The sequence below is a fragment of the Capsicum annuum genome, chromosome 4 (assembly GCF_002878395.1).
Source record: "Capsicum annuum cultivar UCD-10X-F1 chromosome 4, UCD10Xv1.1, whole genome shotgun sequence".
NCBI lineage: Eukaryota > Viridiplantae > Streptophyta > Magnoliopsida > Solanales > Solanaceae > Capsicum > Capsicum annuum.
Genome location: NC_061114.1, coordinates 213,476,824 through 213,501,849, shown reverse-complemented (window position 1 = coordinate 213,501,849; position 25,026 = coordinate 213,476,824). Strand labels below are relative to the sequence as shown.

General features: G+C 33.8%; 1 protein-coding gene across 1 annotated transcript; it reads left to right on the top strand.

Moving 5' to 3' along the window:
- The first annotated feature begins 23,088 nt into the window (after positions 1 to 23,088).
- Positions 23,089 to 25,026, top strand: LOC107867417 (serine/threonine-protein kinase-like protein At3g51990). Its single transcript, XM_016713646.2, has one exon. The coding sequence runs from the start codon at positions 23,404 to 23,406 to the stop codon at positions 24,886 to 24,888; it is 1,485 nt and encodes a 494-aa protein (XP_016569132.2). The 5' UTR covers positions 23,089 to 23,403; the 3' UTR covers positions 24,889 to 25,026.

Below are 25,026 nucleotides of genomic sequence, written 5' to 3'. Positions count from 1 at the left end.
CATTCAACAATCTAAACATGCAAACGAATCAGTTAGATGAGCATCAATCATATTTTTTCAATAAGTAAACCGATTTCTTCTTTAGTTTAACGTGCATCTCAATATTTATAGAAAAATTTTCTTAATAGAGTCCTACTTTAGGAATATTTTTCTATCCTATTTTAGGAGTATTTTTTAATTGATCAGTACAAAGAGAAATATTAATTGATTTTCCTTTCATAAATTTTAGTAGTCTCATATATTTTAGGAGTCTAGTTAATATAATAAAAATAATTAAATAATAAATTGAAGAAAATGGTGAAAAGACTGTCTAGAGGAAAGTCTTTTAAAGAAGAAAAAAAGTTTAAATATATATATATATAATATACACCTTAAAATTTTTTTATATTGAAAAAATATATTTATATGTATATTTGTTGACCATTATTTTGACGAGCAACTATTATGTCAAATTCTTTTTTCTAAATTCGAGTAAAATAGGCCATTTCGTCTAAAACGTCCTTGTCTTTGATTGCCATCTTCCCACAGTTTTTTTTCCCTTAAATAGTACTCTTTTTAGTTGGAAAAGAAAACTATTTTCTACTTTTTAAGTTGGAGAGGAAAAATATTTTTCTCTCGTTTTCAAAATGATGCCTACGAAATTAACTACAGAATTGTAAAATCCAGAAATAAGTTTTATAGCATAGTTGGCCAAACTTTTAAAATTAGCTTATTTTAAAAATTGATTTTTAAAAAAGTCTTGTGTTGGCCAATGAATTTAAAAAATTACTTTTGAGCGGTAATTATTGTTTAATCAAACTTTTAAAACTGTTTTAAATATTTTCTCAAATGTGATTTGTAAAAAGTGTCTTTTTTAGCTTATGAAAAATTGTTTATTCTACTCCCTAGAAACACTTATTTTCTTTCATAAGTTTAACCAAACATCTTAATTTTTTTTTAGAATAACCACTGTTGAGAAAAAATATAAACTGACAGAAAGGCTATTAGTGACAAGACCAAGGAGAATTGATTAATTAATTAATTAATCAAGGCACTGAGATACCGGTTTAGCAAGTCCCTTCGCACCTAATTAATATGATTGCTAAACGCCAAGATAATTACAATAATCAAGTAATCAATACTCTTGAAAATAGAACTTTCAACTAGATAATGTTACATTCTCCTCTCAAAATACTTTGGCGTATTTTTCATTTACACATCATTTAGAAAAATATTAATTAAAAGGAGTGTTTGATTATTTTATCTCTTTTTATGTCGTGTGCTATAAACTTTTTTCATTAAATATTTATTCTATTTATTTATATATATTTGAGATATTTATAGTCTTCAAGAAAAATCACTACTATGCATAAAATTGTTTTTAGCGCAATGGGCAATAAGAAAATTAATCGCAGTAATTTAATTGAAGACCATTGAGTTACTAATATAGTTCGTTGAAAGACACATAAACAAAATATAGTTTACAGTTTATAATTTCATGAGTCTGCTTTATTATATTGTCCAAAAAACTCATCGATTAACATAATGAACACAAACGTCACAGAGAATTATTGTATTTTAATACTATTTTTTTGTACTTGCTTGAGTACTAGCTTAACTGGCATTTGGGCTAATTCGACGTACAAATTAAATAGTATACCCGTACATTTATGATTTTGAAGGGCCAATTAAACTAAGTTAGGTACGTAGCTGAAATGAAAAGTTACCTATTTATTCACAAAAAATTGGGTTTGACAATTGTAAATTTATAATATAGTTAGGTGTCCGTTTATCTCTGTTGTTGTTTGAAATAAGCGCCAAGGGAATGGACAATTGTTGATAAAAGAAAAAAACAAGACGAAATGTGTAATTATTATTGAGCATTAGTACTCACCTACTGAAATTGATAGTGAATAGACCTATATCTATAGTCTAAAATTATTAACCCCCATTTTCTTCTTCCAAGATTCATGTAACATTTTTCATAAGGAACGGAAAGTGCGTTTAACATTCATTTATAATAGTAGAGTGATATTCCGTCGAAAAAGGTTGGAATGAACCCTTCGTTCTTACTTAACTCTGATCCCGCACCTTACTAATTTAGATCGAGTCGCTTTGATTTAAGTTCACTAATACTCTTAAAACTTTTGAATAGAGAAATTCCGAGTTGCATAAAACTACTATTGCAGTACATGGTTAGAGTATACTTTATGAAACTTTAATACTTAATTTATAAAGAACACCAATAGCAGTATTTTTTTGTTGAAAAGGGGGCACTAAAAAGCAGTGAAGAGAAGCAGCAAATAATTAAAGTAGATTAAATGATGGGAACATTTAGACCCTACTGTATTTAGATCACGTCCCCAATATATTCCCCACTCTTTCCCCTAACTCATTTGCACGCTATACTAACTTTTGACTATTACAAGTATCTACTTTTCATTTGAATAACTTACTATTATGGTATTTAACCAAAAATAAAAAATAAAAACTTTACTATTGTGGTAAGTTTTGCTACTTCATTTTACTCCTGCCTTAGGAAGATAGAGAGTATGTCTCTAATAGATTCTTAGCTTGAGTGAACATATCAAAAATCAAATGTAAAACAGATACAATAATAAATAAGGCATAATACATAAATATAACCCTAAACTTGACACCAAATTATAATTTTGATCATAAACTTGAAGAGTGCACAAATAGATACTTTAACTATTCAAAATCTGAACAAATATGACCTCCAATTTTACAACTCCCATGCGTGAGTTTCACTTGCATTTACGTGAAAAGATAATTCAATCACACAGTGCCACGTCATTAAAAGGGCTGACTTGGAGGGACATTTGTATTTCATCTGGAACGACATTGTTTTGTTTTTTGTGTTAAAATGACGTCGTTTTTATTATTATTATTTTTTAATTTTTAATTTTATTTTATTTTATTTCTACAGCAACAACACCTATCTTTTTTTATTAAAAAAAAAAACCAACCACTAGCAGGGATCGAACTCACGCAGTAGGCTGAAGGAACCGCCCAATAAGAGAAAATAATACCACTAGGCTATCTAAGTGCCTTATTTCATGTGGTTCAACATTAATATACATACATAAATATAGATTTTCTACCTTATATATATAACGTAGTTTTTTACCGAGGGGATTCGGGTGAACCCCATGGCAACCACGTAGCTCCGCCCCTACATTAATTTAATAACGTTTTAATAACATTAATTTAATAACATTTTAATAATGTTAATTTAATATACTACTACTATCCTTAATAACATTTTAATAACGTTTTATTAAAACTATGATTTTTTTTATTATTAGTATAGTTTCATCTTTAATTTAATATTTAAATAAATTATATTTAGATATATTATATAACTTAAATTCACCTTCTGCTTTATAATATATATAGATACCCGCACGATTTTTTCGTATGAGGCTGACCAACCTAATTAATAAATCTTCAATATTGATCTTTTTCCGCAATGACAAAAGAAATTAGATGTCATTTTCTTCTTTGACCCGAAAATAATGAAAAAATAATAGTGAAAAGTCATTTAAATATATAAAAAGAAATTGATAAGGGCATTATAGTCATTTTATCAATTTTTTACCGTTGAAACGCATAGATTTTAAGCTGAACGTGCCCAATTTTGTGTGTTGAACACGGGTTTTGCCACGTAGGATCGGAGGTCATATTTGTGCAGTTTTAAATAGTTAAAGATCATATTTGTGGACCGTCAAAGTTTAAGGTAAATGTTATAATTTGATGTCAAGTTTATAGTTGTATTTATGTATTATGCCAATAAATAATAAGTCATTGCTGACAACATCTAAAAGAAAATAAGTAGCAACGGTAGGGGAGTCAAGTAGGTCGGGCCGCGACCCGACCCTATTACCTAACCCGACCCGGTTTGACTCGGCCCAGTAAGCCCTAGGGCTTTAGGGTTCCGGATCCCGGACCGGTTATTTTGTTAAAATGGGCCCGGCTAACCCGGCCCGAACCAAGCCCGGTCCAGGCCCGCCGGTTAACCGGCCCGGCCCGGCCCGGAAAAATTAAAAATATATATATATATATATATTTTGGATTTTTGGGCCAAACTAGCCGTTGGCCCAACGGCTATATAGCCGTTTTTGGGTCCAAACGGCTAGTTTGGGCCCATTTATTAAAAAAAATAAAATTAAAAAATACTTTTTAATCCCAAAAAAAAATCTATAAATACCCTACAACTTCAAATCATTTTTCACACAATTTTTCACTCTCTCAAATCTCATTCTCTCTCAAATCCCAATTCTCAATTCTCAAATATTCAATATATTTAATTTCTTAAAGTGTTCAGTTTAATTTTTTAATTTTTCATTTACAAAGTACGAGCGGAAGTTTCTAAAGTCGCAATCTTCGGATACTTCCAAAATTTGGTATTGTCGTTCCATCTCTTACGTTTAATTTTTATTTATTGTATTAATTGTTTAATATTTAATTTTATTATATTTGTGTATTTTGAATATTTTTAGTTTAATTTAATTTATATTATGGATAAATTAAGAAACCTCGCTACTAAAGGTGTTAAAATTTTTTGTCCCGGAAGCGGTAGTGGTAGTAAAAAGCGAATTACTAGCGGTAGAGGTAGTTCAAGTAGTAGATATACCCGTGTGCCTTCGCCTCCGGTACCGCTTGGTACACCTTTTGAGGAAGAAATAGGTGTAGGTGCTCACGATATGTATTATGTAGAAGCTCAGGAAAATTACGGTATAGAAGAAGAAAATGAAGTAGATGTGGTTAATTTAGACGAAGATAATGAAAATATTGCTGAGACACCCGCAGTAGGAGATGCTAACGTTAGATCTGAATCAGTTAATCTCCCTTCCCGTCCTCCCATTGCCCAAAACCTCGTAAAAAAACTAGTATTGCATGACAATTTTTTGAACGTATATCAGATATTGAGGTGCAATGCAATATTTGTCAACAAATATATAAGCATAAAAGTGGAGGCAAGGAAGGGGGTACGGGTACGTTAATGAGACATCTAGCTGAAGATCACAAAAGAGAGTTAAATATTGCAAAAGGTGGTGGGAATGTTGGTGGGTCAACGCAAACTAGAATGGACCCAGCAACCGGTCACGTAGCGAAGAAGTATAATAAATTGAGGGACAGGGAAGAAATAGCTAAAATGGTAGTTGTGGGTTGTTTGCCTTTTAGTTTTCCTTCTTCTGATGTCTTTATTCGTTATATACAAGCAATTTATAATCCTATGTTTAATGGTATTCCTAGAACTACTTGTCGGTCTGATATTTTTAGACTCCATTCACAATATTATTTTTATTTATCAACATTGTTAAAAAATATTCAATGTAGATTGTCCCTAACTTCTGATCTTGGTCGTGCTGTAAATAAAAATGATTATTTAACTGTTACTTGTCATTGGATGGATAGTAATTTCGTGATGCAAAAACGTATTCTTGCTTTTTTATATGATGAAGATCGTAAACATACTGGACAATTTATTGCTGATTCTATTGTTAAAATTGCCGGATATTATGGTATCGAAAATAAAATTTTATGTATTGCTTTTGATAATGCTTCTAACAACAAGACTGCTATAACAAAAATAAAATCTACGCTATCTCCGCCCTTGCCTGAAATTTTTCATATTAAGTGTGCATGTCATATATATAATTTAATTGTAAAAGATGGTCTTGACTTTTTTGAGCTTTATATTGAAAAAATTTGTCTTGCCATTGGTTTTATTCAAGGAAATAATCGTAGATCGAGAATTAGAGAATTTAAAGTTAAATGTCAAAAAAATGGACTTACATCGATTTTGATGCCTGGGGAAATTGATACTAGATGAAATTCTACGTATGAATTTTTAAAAACTTGTTATAAATATAGAATTCCTATTACACTAGCTTTTAACCAACATTGCGGTTCATTTGCTGATTCTGCTGATTGCATGCTACATAATTCTGATTGGGTTGTAATTAATGATCTTGTTAAGTTTTTAGAAAAATTTTATGTAGCTACGGTTGAATTTTTCGGTGCTTATTATCCTACTGTTTGTAATATTTTGGCATATATAGCCGATATTTCTGGTTTGCTCAAAGAATATAAAAATAAAGAAGGTTATAAAGAAGCTGTTGGCGCCATGTTTACGAAATTTAAAAAATATTTTTTCCCGATTCCCCCTATTTACTTTGTTGGTGCTATGCTAAATCCGTGCATGAAATATAATCATATGTGGCACTTTAGTACTCTTATTTATACTAACTTAGAAATAAATACTAACCATGATTCTGAACAAGTACAACCTGATTTGTGGACGGCTACGGCTGATGCAAAGGATTACATAGAAAAATTATATAATCACTATGCTGATTTATTTGATTTAGCCGTACCTACAAATATCACTCTAACTGTCGCTCCTTATCCTCTCGAGGAGCCATCATCTTCTAAAATGCCGGCACATAGTGGTTTTTCTGATTCGTTTTATGATTTAAATTGTTGGAACAATGTTGATGAGAGAACTTACACATCAACTTATCGGGAAGAGCTGAAATATTATCTTCGGACGGCACCAGAGGATCGCAGATGACGGATCAACATGTTGGATTGGTGGAGGAGTAATGAAACACAATATCCTGTGCTTTCAAGATTAGCTAGAGATATCTTGAATGTTCCAATGTCAACCGTTGCATCAGAGAGCGCCTTTAGTCAGGGACGCCAGCAGCTTGGAGACAACCGACACTCATTGGGAAGCAATGCAATGAATGTTCTAGTTTGCCTCAGAGATTGGATTAGAGCGGAAAGAAGAAACCAAGGAATGGAACCGGAGCCGAGCGACGAGCTGAAACTTGAAGAAATTATGACTTCACGGGAGAACTCAGCAGAATCAAGTCCAATGCATGGTTTTGCCCCCGTTGACTTCGACTATCCTATGCAAGTTCCCATTAATATTAACATGAATGAATTGGAAAAAATGATGCATAATTTATAGATTTTTCATTCATGTAAATTATAAATTTTGGATCATTTTGCAATCAATAAAATTCCCCAAATTCATTCACTCCTTAGTCCTTGTTTATTATTTTTTTTCATTTAACGATTTAAAATTTTAAATTGAATTTCTAGTTTTCTACTTTAAATTAAAAACTTACTTCTAATATATTATTAATTTACTACCAAATATTATTAATTTATTATATTAAGTAGCATATGTTTTGTATATTTGTGCATATATCTTCTATAGAAGTGTATATTTAACGTATACATGTGTATATGTTTTATAAACTAGTATATAAGTATATCTATATATATTGTAATGTATATATAATGTAGTATATTTTATAAGTAGTAGTATATATACATTGAATGGTGCCTATACATAGAATAGAGTGTATATATGTGAATAGATCTTCTATAGACGTGTATAGTCAACGTATACATGTGTATATGTTTTATAAATTAGTATATAAATATACAAATATATATTGTAATGTATATATATTATAGTATATTTCATTTAAAGTATTACATATACATAGAATAGAGTGTATATATGTGAATGGATCTTCTACAGACGTGTATATTTAACGTATACATGTGTATATATTTTATAAACTAGTATATAACTATACAAATATATATTGTAATGTATATATATTGTAGTATATCTCATTTAAAGTATTACATATACATAGAATAGAGTGTATATATGTGAATAGATCTTCTATAGACGTGTATATTTAATGTATACATGTGTATATGTTTTATAAATTAGTATATAACTATACAAATATATATTGTAATGTATATATATTATAGTATATTTGATTTAAAGTATTACATATACATAGAATAGAGTGTATATATGTGAATAGATCTTCTATAGACGTGTATATTTAACGTATACATGTGTATATGTTTTATAAATTAGTATATATATTGTAGTATATACTTTTTTTAAAGTAGTACATATATATTGAATGGTGCGTATATATGTGTATATATTTTCTATAGACGTATATCTTTAAAGTATACAAGTGTATATGTTTTATAAATTAGTATGTAACTATATATATACACATATTGTTGTATATATATATATATGTATATATTGTAGTATATATTTTATTTAAAGTAGTACATATATATTGAATGGTGCATATATATGCGTATATATCTTCTAAAGTAGTATATATTTAACGTATAAATGTGTATATGTTTTATAAATTAGTATATATATATATATATATATATATTTATATATATATATATATATTATACTATTATAGCATATGTTTTATTTAAAGTAGTACGTATAGTCATATATAATTATATATTGAATGGTACGTATATATGTGTAATTGTTTATATATTTTTTTAAAAATATATATTGTATATATTGGAGTGTATATAGTGTATATTGGAGTGTATATAGTGTATATTGGATTTTTTATTTATTTTTTAAATGGGTTTGACCGGTTTTTAACCGGGTTTGACCGAATTTTGGTGGGTTTGACCGGGTTGGGTTAAGTGGGCCGAGTTAGGGTGGGTTTTAATTTTTTTGCTGTTTAGCCCGGCCCGGTTAACGTCAAACCCGGCCCTTAACCGGCCCTCAACCCGGTTAAAATGGAAGGGCCGGTTTCGGGTTGGCCCGGCCCGGCCCGTTTGACACCTCTAACCAACGGTAAATAATATGTTAACTGGTGTAAAGGAAACAACAAATATTGATATATAATAGAATTAGACCATGTTCAATTATCTACTAATCTTTTACCCTAGTTCTCGCCCTCCATGTCTTCCTATCTAGGTCATGTACTGAGTAAGTTGGAAGTGTGTCATGTCATGTCCAATCACCTCTTCCCAAGATTTTTTCGGCATATCTCTACTTTTCCTGACACACACTATAGCCAACCGTTTCACATTTAATTTCCTCATTGGGTCATTTCCGCATCGATCTTCTCTACACATATTCGAACCATTTCAGTCTCGCCTCCCTCATCTTATTCATCATAGAAGTCATTTCTACCTTAGCGTGTCCCAAAGAAGCTTCATTCTTCATCGTATTTCTCCTAGAATATCCATACATCTATCTCAATGTCTTTATTTTGGTTACGCTCATCTTCTAGACATGTGAGTTCTAACTAAACAACACTCTACCTCATACATTATAGTTGATCTGATTACCACTCCATGAAACTTACTTTAAAACTCGGTGCCATATTCTTGTCATACATGACACCTATACACCTAATGCAAGCTTCCAAAAACTCAAGTCTTGAGTAGAGTTTTGTTACGCATTTATTTGAACCTAGTTGTTATGTACCATCTTACATATTACTATTTATTTTCATTCAATAGACCTAACGAGTTAATCCTTATCTTTGGCGCTCCCTCATTAGTCCGTCATTTATGATGAGTAGTATCACATTTGTAATTTTGCTTCATACCCTATAAACGTACTTCAAAAAGCCACTAAATAAATATAAATACTAAGTTTTTAAATAAATCGAATAAGTTGTTCCAATGTTCTAAACTTGAACTATGACATTTAAATTCTAAATTCGCCTCATTTTTATTTACCTGCCTCATTAGTCATTGCAATTACATAGTATTCCATCTCACAATCGACATGTAACTTTACTTTTTATCTCTTGAAGAAGCAAAACAAGGCTTTTCTTTTATAATAACGTCAACGTTACTAAAAGGAAAAGTAACATATGCATTGGTCCAAATTTCAAAGCTAAATACTATTTCACCTTTTTTCCCCCTTAAACAAAGAAGAGAACAAGTCAATCGTCCCTTCATTTTATGTATTTAAACTTTAACCCTCCAGATTTTTTAAATTTTGAAATAAAACTTCGTAAAATTCCCTGCACTGTATTGTTTTTTAATGTTTCCCATTTCTTCAAGTCATTTGGGTCTAGCAGGCACAAATTCTTTTTCGAAAAAATTAAGTATGATCTATAATGTTGATGCACGTGGTGATATTTTCTAAAAATAATTCCTTCCATCACGATGAGAAAAATATAAAAATTCAGCCAAACATGAATAGGGAAATCAAGATGTAAAGTATGAAATGCTGAGAGTATTTTCCAATGGACGGAAAGTAAATAAGTTGTGAGCTAATTGTCAAAAGATTATTTTGACATTAATTAACAAAGTCAAAGGATTAAGTGAATCCAATTTGTAAGCCAATATTGACGAATTGCTACAAAAGACATAATTGGAGGATGTATTTAGCAATAGTATCTTCTCTTTCGGGAAAATGATCAAAGATGTCCACAATGTATAATAAGATTGGTTTTATGTTGGTCCTTAATGTAAAAACATGATGAAATGATTTTTAATGTACTTCAGAAAGTGATCAATTTTGTCTTAAGCAATTTAAGGAAAGATACTTATTATTTTTACCGTCAAGATAATACTTCCCTGTTTAATCCAATTTGATCTCCTATAGATTCTTTTTTCCACTTATTCATTTTAGCAAAATCAATATTATCCTTACTATTAAACAACTATATAAAGTAATATAGATCAAATTATAAATCGAAAACATCATTAATATATCTTGTTTAATTTTATAAAGTATACCCCTAATTACAATCCTTGACATCTTCCTTCATACACAACCTATTTTTAGTCCAGGCAAAAATATCATGGATATATTCACCATAAAACTATAATTTTCTTCAACCGTACTAAAATCCACTGAATAATACAAGGAGGTACTTTTATTTTACAGTTTGATAACTTTCCTTTTGAGCGGAGAGTCTTTTGCAAAGCTTCTCTAGTATCTTATAATATACGGTAAGATTTGCGTACATTCTAACCTCCTCAAACCTCATCTATAACATTACACCATATATGTTATTATTATTTGATAATTTACATGTAGTGCATATGCCATGAGCATACATTTATTTATGGACAAAAATAGCAATTATCTTTACTTAAATGTTTAATAATCAAAATTGATCACTTTGTGACATACATTAAGTATACTATTCGTTAGGGCATGTGGAGTTTTGATGATAGACATGCGAATAAAACATGTTGTGAAAACTGGTCCATCCAACTAAACTAAGATCAGCTGCAGACAATTTATTGATAAGATGACTTTGCGTACAAACAGAAGTGGATAGCATTTATCACATCAGAAGTTGAGTTGAATAAGAAGGCTTGCAGAAGTTGAGTTGAACAAGAGGTCTTGTAGAGATAAAAGAGGAATCCTATTGAAAGAAGAATTCTATTCAAAAGAAGAAGTGAGAGAGACGACAACAAGAAGTGTGAAACTATCTAGAGTCCTATTGAATAGAGAAGATTACATTAATCAAAGGACTTTATGAGGTGTGTGCTTAAATACAAGAAACGAATTCAAAAGCAGATACTCAACACACTGAAAAGATAATCAACAATCAACAAAGCAGTTCACATACTTGAAGAAGAACCCGGTCTCTTACTTTGCAAGTCTTAGACTGTGTGTAGTAGGTAGGTTCTTTGAGTTGTAAAGAGTCATTGTTCTAGTCTCAGTGATCTATAAACTGAGTTAGGAGTTGTGACTTCAAGTTACAGAACTCGAAGACTTGGAAACACTAATCTTGGGAAGATTTGTGTTTTTGTAGTGATAGGAGTTAGAAGTTTTAATTCCTAATTTACAAGAAGTCTTGTAATTTTTTTGATTGTTGAGGCTCAAGTGTTATAGTAAAGTTGGGATTAAATACTGTAGAGGTACAGGTCGTGGTTTTTTACACCTTTCTTGAGTCGGGTGTTTTTCACGTAAACACACTGTGTTCAGCTTTTACTTCTGTGAATCACGTTTACATACTTGTTCCTCAGATAGGCAATTAGTAGGGCTCATACTCTAACAAGTGGTATCAGAGCGAGGTTGTCTTAAATAGGGCTAGCACCTAAGAAAATATCAATGATGAATTCCGCACCTCCTACTGGTCATAGTAAAGGTCAGTCAACTACTAGACCTACACTCTTTGATGGCTCTCACTTTAGCTGGTGGAAAACAAGGATGAAGATGTTCATTCAAGGTGAAGACTATGAATTATGGGATAGGATTATTGATGGTCCCACTATTCCAATGAAGTTAGTTGATGGAGAACCAGTCAAGAAAGTAAGGAGTGAATTTACTCCTGATGACTTATTGGCCTTGAAGAAAAATACTAAGGCCAAGAACATCTTGGTCTGTGGATTAGGACCTGCTGAATATAATAGGGTATCAACCTGCACTACTGCTAAGCAAATTTGGGATGCACTGGTGAATGCTCATGAAGGTACCTCTCAAGAAAGAAAATTCAGGATTTCTCTTCTGTTTACTAAATATGAGGCATTTAAATGAAGGAGAATAAAACCCTGCATGAGATGATGACAAGGCTTACCACCTTAACAAATGAGCTGACTTTCTTAGGAAAAGTCATCTCTGAGGAGGAATAAGTCGAAAAGGTACTAAGGGTATTACCTAAATCAAAATAGAATGTTAAGGTGACTGTAATCAGGGAGGAAAATAAGGATCTTGCAGGTATGACCCTGGATGAACTAGTTGGGAACTTAAGAACTTATGAAATGGAAGTTGATGGAACCAAAGAACAAGCAGCTCCTGAGAAAATCTTGGCATTAAAAGCTACTGATAGTGATGAGGAATTTGAACTTGATAAGGAACAAGTTGCTTTCATAACTAAGAACTTCAGCAAATTTTTTAAGAAGAAGAAGGGAACAGGTAGTAAGAAACATTCTAATGACAATCCAAATGATTGCTACAAGTGTGGCAAAACTGATCATCAGATCAGAGACTGTCCAGACTGGGAAATAGAATGGAAGAAAGAAAGGGCTGAAAAGGAACTGAAAGAAAAAACAAAAAGGAAGGAGGAACATGCAATGATAGCAGCCTGGGAATCTTATTCAGATGAGGATGAAATTGATGAAACTGAATTCATGACTCTTGGAGACTCGGATTTAGAAGAAGAAGATGATGCTTCTGAGGTAAGTATACTTGAACATAAAAAAAGCTGCAATTGCTTCAAACCAAAATTTGTTTCCTTCATGAGTGCACTGATTGATGACTTCCAAGAATTGACTTCTAATAGGGATGAATTGTTCAACAGTCTTGCAAGTCTAAAATTTGGTCTCATTGATTTAAAGGCTTGCACAGGCACAATTGATAAGGAAAAATGCAATCTCAAGAAACCAGTTGCAGAACTTGAGATTTCAAATAATGATCTCAAGTCTGAAATTCTAAAATTAACTCTCACTAAAAATGGGAAAAAGGCTATGAGTAAGGAATAAGAAAATGTTGAACTTGAACTAGTTAAATACAAACAAGAATTCCATGATTTAACTGAAAAAATGAATAAGTTGAGTCAAGAAGTTTCTAAGCTAAAACTTGATCTTAAAAGAGCAAATAGGTGGACAAACTCCTCAAGAATTGTTCACAAGTTAAGTGAAAGAAATTACAATGAAAAGGCTGGGCTAGGATTCCACAAAAGTTTTGATGATCTTAAAGATTTATGTTATATCTGTGGCAACCTTGGACATCCCATCACTTAATATCCAGTGGCTGCTAGAAGCAGATCAAATAGTCAAAACCTAGCTAACAAATTTTCTCAGATCAACAAGAACAAAACTAGTTCTGATCAAAGAAACAGGTTGCACTATATGTTGCCTGGATAGACTAAAAGAAATTTAATTCATCCTTTTACTCATAAAATAGGACCCAAGCTTGTTTAGTTCCTAAGACTATGTACCACCCCGTATTCAAGTATGTGTATTGGTCTTATTAATATGGAATTAATTTTTTATTATTATTTTATTTATACCGAAATTTGTCCGTCGATGGTTCCATGCGAAGGTTATTGAATAAGCTTTCCAACGATATAAAGATTTTCAAAAACGGATAGGTTTCGAATATAATAAAGCACTTTCAAAACTATAAAATGGTGGCCGGGATATTTGGGAATAGTAAATGTGCAGGAAAATTTCCTGCACACAAACTACTGAGGCCAGCCGAATTTTTGGGTCAACTTAGAATGATCATAACTCCCATAATATAATGAAATGGGAGAGCTGCGACCTATGAAAAGAAATATATTTGAGTCTTCTTTCCAATGCAATTGGTTTCATCCAAATCCAACGTCTGAGTAAGGAGTTATACTCGTTTTACTTCAGCCTATCAAAATAGATTTTTAGGGTCAACTTCAAATGACCATAACTCCTTGTACAGGAAGAACTGAGTGGCCTACTTTATATGAAATGAAATCTCTTTGAATTATCCTTCCAACGATACCAATTTAACCCAAATACGATATCGGAGCAAAGAGGTGTGGTCGATCTACTTTAGCTTATCAAAACAGTCCACCAAAGGACAGATTTGACATTATTTAAATTTTAAAGGCATTTTGGTCATTTCTTATTATATTATGAATGGGAATATGTGTATATATACATGTATATGAGTTCAAAAATTCATTTTCATCATCAATCATTGAGAAAGAACAAACCCTAGCCAAATTTGACCTTTAAATTACTTTTGATTCAACCGTAGAAATTCCAAAGTAATCCGATAACTGCGTTTGTCATCTCGAGAGCTTCGAACGACAGCTATTATTTGTGAAAACAGGATTGCATAATCAAGAGGTGAATTCTAAGGTATGAATATTGTTTGCCTTTATTCTTTTCCATATGTATATGTGTGATAGAGGATTATATGTATTGGTTGTTATTGAAAGGTGATGGAAATAAGATTATGGACTATTTGCATGGTTTGGTTGTATTTAATTGTGGAAGGTGGATATGGTAATTGAGTTATGAAAGGTGGATATGGTAATATACTATTGAATTGATGATTATTTATGTCTATGGCTCAATTTGGTTTAATGGATTGGTTGGAAGGATAAATGAATCCAAACTTGATATTGGAAGATGTTGTATGAATATGCGTGGCATGTGAATGTAATTGGAGTATAAGAGGGTTAAAGTGACACCCTTTATGGTGTAATTAAGGCTTACTACTTAACCACTAGTTTGGTGAATTCAAATAATTAAATTATGACGTTTGGTTGCTAATACTAGATTGCTATATATGTTCATTGTAGATAAGTAATCCGAAAAGATGGAAAGTCCATTTGGGACTAGTATTGAAGGTTGACAGTCAGGTATGTAAAGCATACTCTATACTATATCTTTGACATGAAAATGAACAATTGTTCTATTAAGAAAGTTTTCAAAGTTATTCAATAACATGTGATCCATAATAGTTTTGTATGATGTCTTACGTTACCAATGAACTTTTTTCCACCCTACAAGATGCCAAGACATTCCAATACTTACTTGTTTTCCAAATCTTACATGATTATTGCACTAATGAATGTCAGAATGTATTCGGTTATTCAAACAAGATCCATGTACTATTAATGATTCCAAAACACTTCATTGATATACCAATAAGTTTCTACTTCATTGTATGGCATTGATGACTCCAAAACACTTCATTGATGTGCCAATGAGTTCTTACTTCATCGTTATTGCATTGATGATCTATTTATATGTCTCTTATTGATGTATCATTGTTTCAAAGTATCAAAAATGCGGTGGCGACCGAAATAACAATCTCAAAGATTAATTGAACTAAGTGATGGAAGTTCTCTCTTATTGGGTGGTATCCTAGGGGCATAAGCCTATCATAGGTCGATCCCTATTTATGTGTTTATGGGTGGTATCCCAGGGGCATAAGCCTATCATGGGTCGATCCCAGTTTATATGTACTGGAGGCAGCCTAATGGTCACAGTACAGTACAGTAATGATTACAAAGATGATAAGAACGAAGGTAAAGTGATTGAATAAATACAATGTACAGGTTGTCACAAGTTCTAGTAAGTGTGGTCCACTCCTATTACGATTTATTCACTTGTTTCTGATTTCTATTGAGCTCCTATATCATATGTGATTATCTACAACTTTACATACTCAGTACATATTTTGTACTGACGTCCCCCATGGGGGACCTGCATTTCATACTGCAGGCACATGTATCTCAGCTCATACACCGCACAAGTAGGAGTCAGGATATCCAGCTGCTTTTGGTGAGCTCCAGTTTGCTTCGGGGCTTTCCGTGTCATATCTAGTCACTTTTGGTATTGAATAGAAGTTAGTTATATAGTGGGGTGTGTCCCGACCTTAGTTAAACTCTGTGTATTGTCTAGAGGCTTTGTAGACCTAATGTACAGTCAAGGTGGTATTTTGTTAATAGACGTGATGGCTCAAACGACCAAGTATTGTATATACATATATATGTGTGCTCGAGCTTATACAGGTGATTATTTCCTTTTATATGCGACATGATGCTGTCCGAATTTTGGGTTGTCATGGAGGTATGCATGGGAAGTATAAGGTTATAAGATGGTTCTCCCGGGCCTCCTCAGTTACGGGTGCCAGTCCGCCCCAATAGGATTTGAGGCATGACAGACTAACCTTTGATTTCTTTTTCAGGAGAAGGTGAAAGAAAGCAAAAAAACATTGGTACTTAGACAGTGCTTGCTCAAGGCACATGACTGGTGACAAGAAAAAATTCCTTTCACTCTCCAGAATAGATGGATGATAAGTTTCTTTTTGTGATGGGAAAAAGGGAATCATTACTGGAGTTGGAAAAATTGGCTCATCTGAGTCAAAAGCATTGGAGGATGTCTATCTTGTAGAAGGATTAAAGCATAACCTGCTGAGCATATCACAACTGTGTGACAAAGGTAATAAAGTTGTCTTTACTGCTGCAGGAGTCAAAGTCAAAGGATGGACACCAAAGAGATTGTGCTAACTGCAAGAAAGTACAAAAATATATACAAAGCTGACATCTTGTCACTAGTAGGACCTGAGTTGACTTGTATAAGTTCCATAGAAAATGATCCCCTCATTTGGCACAAGAGACTTGGTCATGCAAGTCTGTAATAACTAAACATACTTTTCTCCAAAGACATGGTGTTGGGTTTACCCAAAACCAAGTTCAAGTAAGAAAATTTATGTAATGCATGTGTAAGGGGGAAGCAGGTAAGATCCTCTTTTAAGTCAAAAGAACTATGTTAGTTCTACCAAGTGCCTTGACCTGATTCATATGGACTTATGTGGACCCATGAGACTTCAAAGCAGAGGTGAAAAAAGGTATGTTTTTATAATTGTTAATGATTGTTCCAGGTTTACCTAGACCTTATTTCTAGCCTCTAAAGAAGATGTCTTTGATGTCTTTGAAATTTTTATTAAGAAAATTGAAAAGAAACTGGGCACTTCATTAGTTTCCATGAGGTCTGACCATGTTTCAGAATTTGAGAATGTAAAGTTCTTGGAATTCTGTTTAGCAAATGGTATAGATCACAACTTTTTAGCTCCTAGAACACCATAACAAAATGGAGTGGTGGAGAGAAAAAATAGAACCTTGGAAGATATGGCTAGAACAATGATGCTTGTATCAAATATTGCTAAAAAACTGTAGGCTGAGGCAATAAGTACTACAACATATATTATAAATAGGTACATAATCAGACCTATGTTATAGAAGACTCCCTATGAATTACTAAAAGGAAGAAAGCCAAATATTTCTCATTTTCGAACTCTGGTTGTAAATATTTCATACACAATAATGGAAAGGATAATCTGGGAAAGTTTGATGCTAAAAGTGATGAGAGAATCTTCTTAGGATATTCACTCCATAGCAAGGCCTATAGGGTTTTAAACAATAGAACTAATTGTGTTGAAGAAAGCATGCATGTGATTTTTGATGAATCCTGTGTTAAGACTAACCTGCAGGAAGAAAGTGACACTGAGGAACAGGTTACCCAACCCAGTTCATTGACTGGAGCTTCCAAACATGGAGGTACCTCAACAGGGGGAACTGAAGCTAAAGGCACAGTGACAGGGGGAAATGATCCACAAATGAATCCAGCTCAGAACATTAGCTGTGATAATAGTAGTTCAATAGGCTTGATCAAAAAAAGGATATAAGTATCAAGGATCACATCCTATTGAGAATGTTTTGACTGATCTTACCTCTGGGATTACTACAAGGTCTGGATTGAGAAGTCTGTGTGCCTTTAAGGCATCCTGTCAGAGATTGAGCCAAATAAGATAACTGAAGCCTTACTTGATACTGATTGGATCATAGCCATACAAGAAGAGTTGAATCAGTTTGAGAAAAACAAAGTATGATACCTAGTTCCTCTCCCAAAAGATAGATCAATAATTGGAACTAAGTGGGTGTACAGAAATAAAGTTGATGAGCATGGAATTGTCACAAGAAACAAGGCAAGACTGGTGGTCCAAGGATACAACCAAGAAGAAGGAATTGACTTTGATGAGACTTTTGCCTCTGTAGCAAGACTTGAAGCTATAAGATTACTTGTTGCCTTTGCAGCTTATATGGAATTTATTCTCTATCAGATGGATGTGAAGAGTGTATTCCTGAATGGCATCCTCAAGGAGGAGGTGTATGTTAAGCAACCTCAAGGATTTGAGAGAAAGGAGTTTCCTGATCATGTTTATAAGCTGGATAAATCCTTCTATGGGTTGAAACAAGCACCAAGGGCTTGGTATGAGGGACTATTAAAGTTTCTAGTGGAGCATGGGCGTACCAGGGCTAAAATTGACAATACCCTTTTCTTAAAAACTAATGAAAAGGATTTGTTGGTTGTGCAGGTATATGTGGATGGCATTATTTTTGGTTCAATCAACATGAATGTGACTCATGTGTTTGCCAAACTCATAAGCTATGAGTTTGAGATGAGCATGATTGGGGAGCTGAATTACTTCTTGGGATTGCAAATAAAACAAACAATATCTGGGATAATGATCCATCAACAGAAGTATGTCAAAGAACTTCTCAAGAGATTCTCTATGAAAGAAGGAAAAGAGATCAGTACTCTCATTGCTACTGCCACAAAGCTTGATTTAGATGAAACAGGTCCTGATGTAGAGGAAAAGGTGTATAAAGGTATGATAGGATCATTATTGTACCTCATATAAAGTAGGCCTGACATTGTATTTAGTGTAGGTATATGTGCTAGATTTCAAGCAAAGCCTAAAGAATCACATCTTAAATCAGTAAAAAGGATCTTCAGATACTTGAAGGAAACCAATGATCTTGTATTATGGTATCCTAAAGGTAGTAACTTTAATCTAGTAGGTTACTCTGATGCTGATTATACAGGATATTTGCTAGACAGAAAAAGCACTATAAGCATGGCTCACTTCCTTGGATCATATTTAATTACCTGGTCCACTAAGAAGCAAAATTTAGTAGCCTTATCTACTGCTGAAGCTGAATATGTTGCTGCAGCTTCTTGTTGTGCTCAATTGCTATGGATTAAGTAACAACTTATGGATTTTGGTATAGATGTTGGTTGTGTTCCCATTTTTTGTGATAATACGAGTGCTATTGACATAGCTAAAAATCATGTTCAACATAAAAGAACCAAGCATATTGATATTAAACATCACTTTCTTAGAGATAATGTTGAAAAAAAGTCATATATCAATTATGTTTAGTTCAACTGAGGAACAAATTGCTGACATATTTACTAAGGCTTTGAGTAGAGAACACTTTGAAAGGAATAGGTTTGCCTTAGGGATGATTAAAATTGTATAAATCTCCCTCAATGATTGACTAGAAAAGACTGTACTTAAGTGATAGTTGATTAATTCAGTCTTACACATTTAGTTATGTATCCTAATTCCAAGGCTTTAGAGTTAATTAACTCAGCCATGTGTTGATTTTGCAGATAGGCTGAACCATCAAGGCAAATTTTATCCATTGTTTCCGCAGTTCAGGTATGATTTTCACTTGTTCATGATAGCATAAGAGAGAAACAAGTTGTTCACTTAGTCCCTTCCGTTACACTTAAACCACCAAAAATCCAAAAGCCATCTGCTTCAATACGCATCCTCTTTATCCTCTCCTTCTCATTCCTTCTAAACCTTCTCTACGATAACTCACTAACCTTCTGTTTCACTAGCCATGAATTCCTCGTCATTTTCTTCATCCTCCTCACCTGACTCTGCCATAAACACCTTCACCTTCATTATCATTCACCCAAATATAAACTTACCTCCGTTAATCCCTCCTAAAATCTCCAGCAAATTCTCTGATTTTGCTGCGTTCAGACACTTCCCAAACCCTTTTACCCAATTTTCTTCAACTGTCTCATCCCAGCCCAGCCCGTCACTTCCTCCACCAATCCCACTTCTAATTATTGGCCCTGATGATAAACGTACTGCAAATCTCATCCCTCTATAGTCAAGATCTGTTCTAAAATGAAAGCCCTCATCTGTTGTCATTGATGTAGATGAAGCTACTTCAGTTAAGACTTTCCCTATAGTTACTTCTCCTCGAATTCCTCTTACTTGAGGAAAGAAAACAATGATAAGATGTTCTTTGGAAGAAGCACTTCATGCTAATAAAAATAAATGGGTTGCTCCTTCTGCTTCTCCATCTCTCAGTGATCCCTTTCCTGATATTCTTCTTCGTTCCAAAAGAAAACTGAAGCATATCTTTATTCCTATCTCTATTTCCCAACCCACTTCAAAAGCTTCCTCGTCCTCAAAATCTACTACAAAAACTTCTCCTGAGAAAGCCTCCATTGTTAAAGCTTCCCCTTCCATCAGAGGTTCTTCAAAATCTTCTTCTCATCTAAAGAAACACGTATCCCAACCTGTTCCTTCTGATTTCTCTAACTCAGTTTCTAATTTTTTTCTTAATACTCCTCCTGCTCCCTCTAATCACCCTAATCTAGATCTTGATTATGATGTTGTTTTTGATACTCCTGCTGATAATGCTTCTCAGTCAGCTCATGCTCTTCACTTTTAAAAATGTAAGTTGGCTAAGGGTAGAGTTGTCACTGGTTTTGGAGGACCTGATATGGATATGTTGCTCACTAAACTAAGAGCTCAGGGGTGGTCACACCTGTTTCTTCAAGGTGACCATAAAAGAAAGTTTGAGAAAGCTGAAGTGTATGAATTTTATACAAATGGAGTTGCTATCGGAGAGATGTTCTCCACCACTGTTCATCGTAAAACCATAAATATTTACCCTGCTGATCTGATTTGAATTTTACATGTTCCTACTGGGGTTTGGGATCATTATGTGAAAGGTGCTTGGCCTCCTCTTGATAACCTCCCTTCAGCTATTGATATTTCCAGAAAGTTCTCTAGAAATCCCTTTCTTTTAACTCATGGAAGGGTCCTCAAGAATGAGATGTCTCATCTCCACCAGTTCTATTTTGATGTGGTTCACAAAATGATCCTTCCAAGACAGGAAAGGAGAACAGCAGCAAATTTTCTTGATTTGACCCTGATGGAATTGCTAGACTCTCAGACTCCAATTGATCTTCCCAAAATCATCATCAAGTGCATGCAAAGGGTTTTAATCCATGATGCAAATGGCCATGCTTTACCCTATGAGTTCTAGCTTGCCCTTTTTTTTTGAGGACTTTTATGTTCCTGTAAAAGTGTGGTCACTGCAGACCACAAAGGATGTCATTGGCTCTGTGAACCATGCTATGTTACCTGCTGATAATGCTATGCAAAGGTTGAAGAATGCTCCTGCTGCCAAGAAAAGTGAGGTGGATGTGACACAAACTGTATTAGAAGTTGCTTAGGCTGCTCATGAGGAAGAGAAACAGGTCCTTCAAGCTCAAATTGCCTCCCTCACAGCTATCTTGGAAAAAGAAAGAGCTGACAATGCTGGTATCATTAAGAAGCTGACCTCTCTTATTCTTTCTTCCTCATCGACTTAAGCCCCTCTTATTGTCTTAGGCATCTTTCCTTCCTGTTTTTGGTCTAAGCTATTTCTCTCTTATTGCTTTTGATGGGCTGTGATCATTTATTCTGCTCTATAAATGCAATGGTTTTTTTTTTTTGCCTTATGTAGTTCACTTCTGTGTTATTAATTATTCTTTTTGCTCTAATGTCTTCATTGTTTTAGTGATAGACCCAGTGGCCATGAATTATTAAACTTGTTTCACTTATTGGTCCAGTTTTTCGATGATGTCAAAAGAAGGAAGAACAGATTAAACAGTGTTATAACCCAATTGAATAACCTGTATTTCATTCTGATTATTTTATTTAACTTCTTTAGTGAGTATGTCAGGGTTTTGTGGTGTTATGCTGCTATGTTTTTCATCATCAAAAAAGGGGAAATTGTTAGGGCATGCGGAGTTTTGATGATAGATATGTGAATGAAACATGTTGTGAAAATTGGTCCATCCAACTAAACCAAGATCAGCTGCAGACAATTTATTGATAAGATGACTCTGCGTACAAATAGAAGTTGATAGCATTTATCACATCAGAAGTTGATTTGAACAAGAAGGCTTGCAGAAGTTGAGTTGAACAAGAGGTCTTGTAGAGATAAAAGAGGAATCCTATTGAAGGAAGAATTCTACTCAAAAGAAGAAGTGAGAGAGGCGGCAACAAGAAGTGTGAAACTATCTAGAGTCCTATTGAATAGAGAAGATTACATTAATCAAAGGACTCTATGAGGTGTGTGCTTAAATACAAGAAACGAATTCAAAAGCAGATACTCAACACACTGAAAAGATAATCAACAATCAACAAAGCAGTTCACATACTTGAAGAAGAACCCGGTCTCTTACTTTGCAAGTCTTAGACTGTGTGTAGTAGGTAGGTTCTTTGAGTTGTAAAGAGTCATTGTTCTAGTCTCAGTGATCTATAAACTGAGTTAGGTTTTATGTCTTCAAGTTAGGAAACTCGAAGACTTGGGAACACTAATCTTGGAAAGATTTGTGTTTTTGTAGTGATAGGAGTTAGAAGTTTTAATTCATAATTTACAAGAAGTCTTATAATTTTGTTGATTGTTAAGACTCAAGTGTTATAGTGAAGTTGAGATTAAATTCTGTAGAGGTACAGGTCGTGGTTTTTTACACCTTTCTTGAGTCGGGTGTTTTTCACGTAAAAACACTGTATTCAGCTTTTACTTCTGTGAATCACGTTTACTTATTTATTCCACGGATATACAATTAGTAGGGCTCGTACTCTAACACTATTTTCATCATATTTATATAAATTTAAGACCAAACGAAACAAAGTTGATACAGGACCAATTTAGTCATTATCCTTCTCTTTCTCACGTTTTCATTTTTATTTATATTTATTTTAACTTTTACCGTGCTACACACTTCACCAGTTTCCATTTCAAATCGATATACACAAAAGCTGTTTAAGAAAAAACAAAACATTACAAAAAGAGAGAAAAAAAAAATAATAATCCGTCCTTTTACCACCGCTTTATGTCTTTACGACCACCTCAAACTTTCACCCACTCTTCTTTCCACAGTTATGGCCTCTTCTTTCTCTCTTCTTATTCCTCAAACACTCCACTTTTCTTCATTACAATACTTACCTAATTCTTGTTTATGGGTTTTCTTTCATGCAATGTCGAATCTGCTATTGCCACTTGCGATTCTTATAACTTTAAGAAGAATCGTAAAACACATAACCATACCCAAAGGTCATTCAAAATCACTGAGTTTTCTTACTCTGATCTCCACGCTGCTACGAATGCATTTTCTCGAGACAATCTTCTTGGTAAAGGAAGTCACGGTTACGTATACAAAGCTCATTTACATCAGTACAAGCTCATTGCTGCTGTCAAGAAAAGCAAATTAGCTGAACCCCCACGTCATAGTTCTAGTAATTTCCCAGCTGAAAATGAGATCGAAATCCTCTCTCGAGTGTATCATCCTCGGTTAGTTAACTTGCTGGGATATGCAGTTGATTCAAAACAGAATAAACTGATTGTTGTTGAGTTTATGCCTAATGGTTCTTTGTACGAATTGCTTCATTCTGATTCTAAGCCTCCTAGTTGGACCCGGCGTGTCCGATTTGCGCTGCAGATTGCGAGGGGCGTGCATTTTTTGCACTGTTCGAATCCACCTGTGATTCATAGGGACATTAAATCATCCAATATTCTCATCGACGGGAACTTCAGTGCTCGTGTTGGTGATTTTGGATTGTCATTGAGAGGAAATGTTGAAGATGTGGTTGTTAAAAGTACGCCACCTGCGGGTACTTTAGGGTACCTGGATCCTGCTTATCTTGCACCAGGTGATCTCAGTACGAAATCCGATGTTTTCAGTTTTGGGATTTTGTTGTTGGAAATCATCAGTGGCCGTAATGCCATCGACGTTAACTACAGTCCGCCATCGGTGGTTGATTGGGCGGTGCCACTGATAAAATCCGGCCAGTATTTAGAGATTTATGACCCGAGAATCGCCCCACCGGAGGATGACGGAGCTTTACGGCAGCTGGCGGTGGTGGCGGCGCGTTGCGTACGTAAGACGGCGGTGAAACGGCCGGCGATGGCGGAGGTGGTGGAGTGGCTAAAGATGGTGTACAAACGAATGAGTTATCCAATATGGAATAACATAGGATGGCGCGTAGGGTGCGTGAGAGAGTCAACACACGTGGCTAAATATGAGCCGTTGGATGAAAGTATGGAAATAGTCAAGATCTCGAGGATTGGAAGTAGAAGAAACAGGAAAGTATCCAATGTGACGAGTGAAGAATTAGGAAATGTTGTGATTGGTCAAAAAATAAAACCAGTAATGAGATCAAAATCTATTGGATCACTTGGTGAGATTGCATCAGAACCGTTGGATCTGGCTAACAATAATATTAATCAGACGGTTAGGAGGAAAGGAGGATTGACTGTGAAGATGCCTACAGTAAGGTTGAGTAAGTCAAGATCAATGGGCATGATACAAAGTAGTACAAGGTTAATGAATAAGAGTAATTGTAATGGAGTTGTCGTTAAGTTTGTAAAAAAACCAAATGGAAAAGAATTAGAAGAGTCTAAACTGTTAGTTGATATGGGAACAGAACCCCAAAAAGGAGAGTAATTGAGTGCATTATCATTTTTGTTTTTGCTTGTATTATTCATTTGTAACTTTGTCATTTGTACATTTTTTTCCTCACCATTGAGATTTTCTTGGAAGAGCTATATCAAATTCATTCATAGCTTGAAAGAGGAATTTATA